Here is a 9,466-nt window from a genome sequence, read left to right on the forward strand (position 1 = left end):
AAATGAATACATAACCTAAATCAATAGCTAAATATATCATATAGGCAAGAAATTAACTTTTAACTGCAGTGTTTGCGAGCAGGATTTCCTATATAATATATATTATATAAACAGCAGCCATTTGTAAAATAGAGTTGCCTTCCCCTGATCTCGCGCTATAAGTTAACAAAGAAAGAACTTTAACAAGATGGCTGCTATAGTAAATGAGCATGGTTGCATCTGTTGGAAACATCGCTAGTATTAATTTATTATTGAAAAGTTTTAATTCAATTGTTTGAAAACAGGTAGATCTACATAAATAAAACAAGGAAACATTTGTGTATGGCCAAGGCTATTCCCAGCCGTTTGGGAATAGCCGTATTGGGGCTATTCCCAGCCGACTGTGAATAGCCCCAATAGGGCCAATACGGCTATTCACAGTCGGCTGTCATTTCATGCTAAATACGACTGTGAATAATATCTTAAAATAATAAAAGCATTTATTGTGACTGGGGAATGAGGTATAGATTAAGAGAGCAGTGCTATTTTTATTTTGTTAGGCTATAAAAAAGTTATTACAATTAAAGTTTAGTTTAGCTTTTAGGTTCATATCAGACATATCTGCTACAGGCTACGTAGGTCATAGATGATCAATTATGCACTCTAAATCTATACACTAGAATATAATCAAATCAGCTATAATTCACAGGTTCCATCACACTTTTGTGTTTTTTCCTCTCTTTTTTTTTTTTTTTTGCTGATATGCCAACAATAACGTCACAAAAAAAAAATTAACAAAAGTAACCCTTTGATGAGTAACATAAGTAACTGAAAAAATATTTTGATATTAAGATTGAAAGGCATAGATTAAAAGTCATAAAAATAGGGCATCTGATGGATTTGAACCCACACCTTCTGGCACGGCAGCCACTCCCAATGTTAGGTATTTTTAACATTAAATCTATCAAAAACGGTCACGTGAATACGGCTATTCACAGTCGACTGTGAATAGACACTTCGTTTGTGTATTTTTCAAAACACAAATCCTCCTCAAAATGTGAAATAATTATTAAAGTTTAAGGAGTCACCTGTTTTTCACATTACTAGTCGCGGGCGATTTTACGTACCCAAAACGATAGATTACCAAAATTCCATTTTATTCGCCGCTTCACGTTCACCTCCGGTTGAGCGTATTTTAATATTATAGATCTAGATCTAGTCTAGACCTACTAGAATCTAGATCTAGATTCTACAAATTCTAGATATGGAAGTCTAGGACTAGGCTCAGATTCTAGGTATAGAATCTACTAGATCTAGCTAAAAAATAATTGATTTAATTATTAAATCGAAAATTAATTAATAATAATTAGGGCTTAATAATAATAAGGCCCATGCTAGCCGGAAAAAGATACGCATGTGCAATGGAGGGAAACTACGACTTGCCTTAGCGGCGATGTTTTTTATGGTACTGCTGCGCATGCGTGTGTTTACAACCGCAGACCCCTATGCCCTAACCCTAGCCGCAGGTCACTGCGCATGCGCAGAGCTATCTTTTGCTGACTAGATAAAGACGTTGGGGCAAAAAATCTTTTTCTGAATAGTCACTTCGTAATAATAATATTTACGACTTTAAGAAGTGGTAATCTATGGTTTTAGGCACGTATAGTGTGAAAAAAAGGTGACTTGTTAAACGTTAGTAGGCCTAGGCCTAGGCCCTAATTAATAATTATTTCAAATTTTTTGGAGGACTTATGTTTTAAAAGTTACAAAAAATTTTCATTCATGTAGATCTACCTGTTTTCAAGCAGTTGCATTACAACTTTTCAGTAATAAATGAAGACTAGCAATGTTTTCATTGCAAAGCAAGCCTTTTACTTTAGCAGCCATCTTTAAGTATTTTTTGGTAAAATTATAATTAGAGATTCAGGGGAAATCACTCTAATATACAGCTGCTTTAAGCTTATTTCTGTCCTATAGTGATATATTTTAGCCATTCTTCCTTCGTAATTATTGTGTTGGAAGAGATCCCCTCCAACACAAGTATACGCGTCAACTGGTTGTGCGCCATTGAGGCCATTGACTCCAATTTCATAGCCTTTGTCCAACCAAGAACAATCTACAAGGTAACAGTTGTTTGATTTTGGAGTTTTCTCTCCTAGAAGAGTGGCTGTCAATGGGCCTCATCTGCCTGTGAGTTCGAACTTGAGAGTTTTCGGTTTAGCAACCATGAGCTTTACCGACTTGACCACGCCGACCTCATTTAGCCATGGATTTTGGTTTGTTATTCAGTTATCTATAATTTTTGACACACATATATCACATACTTCTATTAAAACCTTAACAAAGAGGCAAATTTTTTTCACATTACTAGCCTTGGCTGATTTTACACAGCTAAAACTATAGATTACCCTTTAAGTTATTAACTTAAACACTTAAAATTTCCTGATTTAGAATCTACTCAATCCACTGTTAAATAGAACTAGACCTACCAGAGCAACTAGAATAGATTTCTGTATCTTTAATGTAAAGATCTCAAAAGTCAAAAATAAATTTATTAGATCTAGTTAGATTTCTAAAAGGGAAAATAATAGTAAAATAATCTGCCAATCAAATCAGCCAGGGTGTAAGCAGCCAACAACAGATCTCATGAGTCATCTTTCCTGATATTAGGTATAGTCCATCTTTATAGGTTCAGCTTCAACTTCCCTTCGATATGTGTTTCTTGGTTCAACCTCTTTTGAACTTTCTATGTGGGTTCCGCCACAATGTGTCATTAAGTTTTTTTGTACATGGTAAATTTTTTATCTTTGTACTTCTTTGTTTCTTTTTGTAACTGAGTAGGTCTATCTATTGATCTATACTGACTTATGATATTCTAGCAGTAAACTGCTTTAGCCTTTTGATATATGACCTAGGGCCTACATGATTTAACTACTATTAAAACCTGGCTTAACTTTTTTTAAATTATTGTTCATTTAAAAAAAGTTAAAATGCTATCTACCTGTAGGCTGTACAGGGGACAGACTAGTATAGTACTTGACTAGTGGTTGCTTATATATTGACTGCTGTTTAAACTAATTATGAAATTAAATTCACAAAATGCCCCTGAGTTAATCTAGATTAAAAGTTTTAATATTACATCTAAGTGTCAATAATTCTGCAAGTGTCACTTTTTATTATGTTATTATCATAACTTATTAGAGGTCACTTTTACTTTGCCTATATAACCAATAGGGTGCAGCTTCTGTTTTTAGTCTGTGGTTTAAATGGTTGACGTTTGTGTTTCAGTTTATGCTGTGGGCAACATGGAATACACTGGATACTGCACTGAACATGTCCCTTTAAAGATTGAATCAGATTCAAAGGTAAAATACTTCTTCTTTGCGATTATAATTGATTATAACCAATAAATTTGTCCGTACAATTTTTGTGTATTTGGGTCTATGATAAATTCCCAAATTGCACTTGCCAGAAGGCTAATTTCAAGAATGGCAGAAAGGACATTTTCCTGAAAGCCATTTGCCCGAATGTCGTTTGCCCGGAAAATTGTTAATATTAAATAATAAATAATATCAATTAAAATTTGAGATTTTGAGTAAAAAATGACATTTGGTAATTAACATGTTGTTTACACATGTGTTGTTTACATCATGTGATTAATTAAAATATGTCACAAATTACATTCCTTATTTTTTTAGACTCAAATATCTTAATGGAGCAGTATGATAAACCAAGCCAATTTTTTTATCATTTGTAGATTTAATAACACTCACCCAATCTCCACCTAAACTTAATATCATATCCATTTAAACTTATGTCTACCAAAACAATAAATGAATCCAACTTAAAGTATTGTAACAAAAACCTAACTGAAATAATGAATCTAAGCAAATCTTTTAAATTCTATTGGTAGTGACCGATAGTAGTGATAAAAAAAATAATAATTAGTAAACAATATAGTTTTGTTCAGCTTTTAAAAAAAAAATGAAAAGCAAAACCTGCAATTTAAATTTAGAAAGGAATTGTATTAATTTTATTAGACCCTCAGCCCTACTTTTATTTCAGAGTGATAAATAGATAAGTAGCCTATGTTATTTTATATTATTTTCTTTCTTTGTCACTAATATCGTTAAATGTGTGCTTAAGCACAATGACTTTTTACAAATAACTACTTTACAAATTATTTTTCTCAAATGAGTACAACATTTAAAATATATAGGCCTTTAATTCAGATAAAAATTTGTTTCAAGGGGTGAAGTAGGGCCCTTTTTACAAGCTTTTATTTAACTCACTACCTCTGTCGACAGTCTGTCGTCAGTCATCAGTCTAGATCGAAACGCAGGAGTGAAAATTTGGTCACTTCTACTTGACCAATAAGATTCACATTTGACACGTGGGTCAAGACACACGCGTCATCGCGTTCAATAGCTGCGCCATCAAGCTCAATGGCTGCGCCATCAAGTTCAGTAGGCGCGCAATCGTTTTTAGTCATGTAACTCTATTGTAAATTAAACATGTAAAGTACTGAAAAAAAATTCATAAAAAACGTATAATAAGCTTTTATGTAATAATGCGCTAAAAAGTAGAAAATAAATTATAGACTACTATTTAAATAACTAGAAAGAAAAGCGTGGGTGTCTTCCTTAACATTAGTAAAGGTATCCAATAGATACTAAAGTGACCCACGCTTTTCTTTCTAGTTATTTAAATAGTAGTCTATAATTTATTTTCTACTTTTTAGTGCATTATTACATAAAAGCTTGTTATTAAAACGTTTTTTATGAATTTTTTACAAGCTTTTATTTAACTAACTTCCTCTGTCGACAGTCTGTCGTCAGTCGTCAGTCTAGATCGAAACACTGGAGTGAAATTTCAGTCACTTCTACTTGACAGATACTATTCACATTTGACACGTGGGTCAAGACATTAAGACAATGCAATCTGAAATTAAATTTGACTTAATTGGATGCCTAATAAATTTTTATGACTTAATTAAAATTTGGACCGAATTAGTAGGCATGTCTATCCAACCACACCACACACGTCTATAATTTATTTTCTACTTTTTAGTGCATTACTACATAAAATTTTGTTATTAAAACGTTTTTTTATTAATTTTTTTTCTTCTTGTTTTGCCACTGATAAGCATTCAAGTGTTTATGACACAATGTGGTATATTATGTTTTCAAAGGTTTATTAGCTTTTAGACTTGTGTCTATAGTTGCAATTTTTAAAAATTGACCATTCATGTATAATAAAATCCAGTGATTGGGTTAGCAGTGCTTTACCACACCACAGCATCTGTTATAATGAATGTTTTTGTTACAGTTAACTAGTATAGTTTAGTATTCTGAAATTTTCAGATGTACCATGGTGACAATTATACCAGAGACCTGGGTATTCAGGTACAGAGGATTGGTGTTGTGAACAATGACTGCGGTAAATAGAGTTTACTCATTTATTTTAATAGAATGGTTTTTTTTTCAGTACATACATGTCTGATATCTAACAATACTAATATCTTTAAAGATCTATTTGTTCTGCCGCATGACAATAACTTTAACAATTCATGCTAGACTTTATCAGATAATACAAAATAATAGTGAAGCAAATGTCTAATAAATATCATTCTCTCCCAGTATACTGTTAATTAGCTCTGCTTGTTATAGTTTTTAAACAGTAAATTTAAAAAGTAAACCTTTTTGAGCTGGCGATCCATGGGGCAGATGAAGTGGAGTTTACCTGTTTGCGCAAAAAAAGATTAAGTGGTCAGCAATATGCCCATTCACTTTTACTTTCCTTACTGTCAGTTAGGTACCCATCCGAGCTGAACATCCTACCGACCCCACTTTACACTTTGGTTAGCAGTCATACACTCTATAATTTGGCCACACCATGTCTATTCCCCTAAAATTTGTCATATATATTTATGAAAATATTTTCAGATATCTATCAATGTCAGCACTGCAGGTTGGATTTTTCAACACTCTCCCATTATAATTTGCATTTGAAATACAAACATGAAGGGGAAAACCTTGACAATAAGAATCTAGATTTCACAGTTGACACTAGTGAACATTCTAATCAGTTATCTAATTTTCATCAGCACCATGGAATTCATAAAGGGAAAAAGCATTGTAAGTGTGAGGATTGTGGTAAATATTTTACAAGTCTCCAATATTTAAAAGTACACCTTTTAATTCATATAGGAGAAAAGCCTTACAAATGTGGCCAATGTTGGAAATGTTTTAGAACTCTTACTGAAATATATAGTCACTTAAAAATTCATACAGGAGAAAAGCCTTACAAGTGTGACCAATGTGGTAAATGTTTTACCCAATCAGGTTACTTAAAGCAACACCATTTAATTCATTCAGGAGAGAAGCCTTACAAGTGTGACAAATGTGGTAAATGTTTTACCCAATCAGGTAACTTAAAGCAACACCATTTAACTCATACAAGAGAGAAGCCATACAAGTGTGACGAATGTGGTAAATGTTTTACCCAGTTTATTGGCTTAAAGAAACATTATTCAATTCACTCAGGACAGAAGCCGTACAAGTGTGACCAGTGTGGTAAATGTTTTACCTATTTGTGTAGCTTAAAGAAACACAATTTAAATCATCCAGGAGAGAAGCTGTACAAGTGTGACCAATGTGGTAAATGTTTTGCAACTCTTGATCAAATACAGATGCACGTTATGATTCATACAGGAGAAAAGCCTTACAAGTGTGACCAATGTGGTAAATGTTTTACCCAGATTAGTGGCTTAAAGCTACACCATTTAACTCATACAGGAGAGAAGCCGTACCAGTGTGACCAATGTGGTAAAGGTTTTACCCAATTATGTAACTTAAAGCAACACCATTTAACTCATACAAGAGAGAAGCCGTACAAGTGTGACCAATGTGGTAAATGTTTTACCCAATCACGTATCTTAAAGCAACACCATTTAACTCATACAGGAGAGAATCCTTACAAGTGTGACGAATGTGGTAAATTTTTTAACCGGATTGATTACTTAAAGAAACACCATTTAATTCATACAGGAGAGAAGCCGTACAAGTGTGACCAATGTGGTAAATGTTTTACCCAATCACGTATCTTAAAGCAACACCATTTAACTCATACAGAAGAGAAGCCGTACAAGTGTGACGAATGTGGTAAATCTTTTAACCGGATTGATTATTTAAAGAAACACCGTTTAATTCATACAGGAGAGAAGCCGTATAAGTGTGACCAATGTGGTAAATGTTTTGCAACTCTTAATCAAATACAGAGGCATGTTATGATTCATACAGGAGAGAAGCCTTACACATGTAGCATGTGTGGTAAATGTTTTATCAGTTTGCATAGCTTAAAACAACATCTAAAAACTCATACAGAAGCAAAGCGATACAAGTATTACAAGTGTGACCAATGTGGTAAATGTTATACCTATTCGTCTAGCTTAAAGCTACACCATTCAATTCATACAAGAGAGGAGCAGTACAAGTCACTTGTAGTGTGACGAATGTGGTAAATGTTTTACCCATTTGCGTAGCTTAAAGCAACACCATTTAATTCATTTAGGAGAGAAGCCGTACAAGTGTGACTAATGTGGTAAATGTTTTACCCATTTGTGTAGCTTAAAGAAACACCATTTAATTCATTTAGGAGAGAAGCCGTACAAGTGTGACTAATGTGGTAAATGTTTTACCCATTTGAATAGCTTAAAGCAACACCATTTAATTCATACAGGAGAGAAGCCGTACAAGTGTGACTAATGTGGTAAATGTTTTACCCATTTTGGTAATGTTAATACACACCTTAGAATTCATCAGGGAGAGAAGCCTTACAAGTTTTAAGTAATGTGGTAAATGTATTACAGATTCCTCACATTTCATTGAACATAAATTAAAAACCTCTACTGAAATAAATCCAGAATGACCAGACACTTATCTTTTTTCTTTATTGTTTACAGAGTTTAGAGCAGTGGTGTGTATGGTGTGTTAGGGTCTGTGGTGGGTGGTGTGTTGTGTGTGTTTCAGGAAACACAATAACTTGAGTACCATTTCACTTATGTTGACAAAACTTCATATTGTTTGCAGTTTTCTGTCAACATTTGAGCGACATCAGGTTAACGTAAGTGGTATGTGCTGTATTTCTGGTCTCTTAAAAGCCGATAACTTAAGTACCATTTTTAAAAAGTTTGTTAGATTAAATTTCAATTACGAGTATCAGATTGTATGCGCAGGTTTTAGCCAACTTTTGAACGATTTCTGGTTATTGGAAGTGTTATTTTCTTTCTGTGGAAACACAATAACTTGAGAAAGGTTTTAGTTATGCAAGTGGTCGTCCATAAATGACGTCACACTCTTAGGGTGGAAGAGGGTCCGTAACTTTGTGACGGTGTGTGATGAGGGGGGATCAGATTGTGCAATGTCACACTTTTTCATTATAAAAAAGCAAAGTTAGAAAACGAATTTTAGACGTTATTTCGCGTTTTAGAAAGCTGTTTTAATAGGAATTAATTAAAATACTCTATTTTGACTGAGTTGAGACAAGATTTTGGAAAAATATCGATGTTTAATGAAAAAATCAACTGCAATTTTGAGGGGTGTTAAATAAGCTCTCTGTGGGACGGGTGGTCTAGCGGTAAAGAGCTCGACTGCTAAGCCGTTAGTCTCGAGTTCGAATCCTGGTTCAAGTCAGTAGACCGTCCGAGTCCACTTAACTCTGATGGGTACCTAACTCACGTTAGGGAAATTAAAGGCGGCTGGGCATAGTGCTGACCACACTATCTCTTCATATGCCGAGGTCACAGAAACAAGTGAGCTCTACTTCACTTGCCCCATAGACCGTCAGGTTTGAAAGGGAAACTTTACTTACTTACATAAGCTCTCTAGGTATACCAGAGGCGTAGCGAACTTTCCCGGCGCCCGGGGACAAACTTTCGATTTGCACCCCCCCCTCAAACTTTCAATTTGCACCCCCCCCCCCCCTCGAACTTTTTGTTTGCACCCCCCCATCAAACTTTCTGTCAATTTGTTTTTCCAACCCATTTTGGCGCCCCCCCCCCCCCCACCCCTAAGGTCGGCGCCGGGGACATATGTCCCCCCCCCCGCTACGCCTCTGAGGTATACTGATTGCTAAAGTCAACTCGGCTTGACCTAACGAGCGTTTCTTTGTGTGTGTGTGTGGGGGGGGGGGCAGTCTATGTTATGTTATTCTAAAAGCAGAAATGACTTAAGGACCTGTCTGCTGATTTTGTCGAATATTCTCCCACAGAAGTCTGGAAAAAGTCTGGAATTTCACTTACAAATAAACCGGGAATAACTTGCCCTAAATTTTCTCGAATATTCTTGTATAAAACTAAGGGAGATGGCACATCGTAGCAAAAAATAATTGCGCACCTAGAGAATGAAAAACAATATGTTCATAATAGTGCGGAATATTATTATGCGTTTTTGAGAAATTGGAAATAGCGTAAATTACTATTACCGGT

The 9,466-nt window shown here is 34.6% G+C and overlaps 1 protein-coding gene across 7 annotated transcripts in view; it reads left to right on the forward strand.

Moving 5' to 3' along the window:
* Positions 1 to 7,915, forward strand: part of LOC131935644 (zinc finger protein 665) — a 19,489-nt gene extending 11,574 nt beyond the window's left edge. For 2 of the 7 annotated variants that reach the window (XM_059292161.1, XM_059292160.1), the window contains exons 2-4: positions 3,268 to 3,344; positions 5,343 to 5,418; positions 5,925 to 7,915. In XM_059292161.1, coding sequence (XP_059148144.1) covers positions 3,285 to 3,344; positions 5,343 to 5,418; positions 5,925 to 7,489 — 1,701 coding nt within the window. In that variant the 5' untranslated portion in view covers positions 3,268 to 3,284 and the 3' untranslated portion in view covers positions 7,490 to 7,915. Of the gene's footprint in view, positions 1 to 133; positions 285 to 1,806; positions 2,103 to 2,131; positions 2,256 to 3,267; positions 3,345 to 5,342; positions 5,419 to 5,924 lie in introns of those variants that run through there. The other 5 variants (XM_059292156.1, XM_059292159.1, XM_059292158.1 and 2 more) reach the window with 5 other exon arrangements.
* Positions 7,916 to 9,466: the final 1,551 nt, after the last annotated feature.

The sequence above is a fragment of the Physella acuta genome, unplaced genomic scaffold (assembly GCF_028476545.2).
Source record: "Physella acuta isolate Inbredline_101_S28 unplaced genomic scaffold, ASM2847654v3 ptg000150l, whole genome shotgun sequence".
NCBI lineage: Eukaryota > Metazoa > Mollusca > Gastropoda > Physidae > Physella > Physella acuta.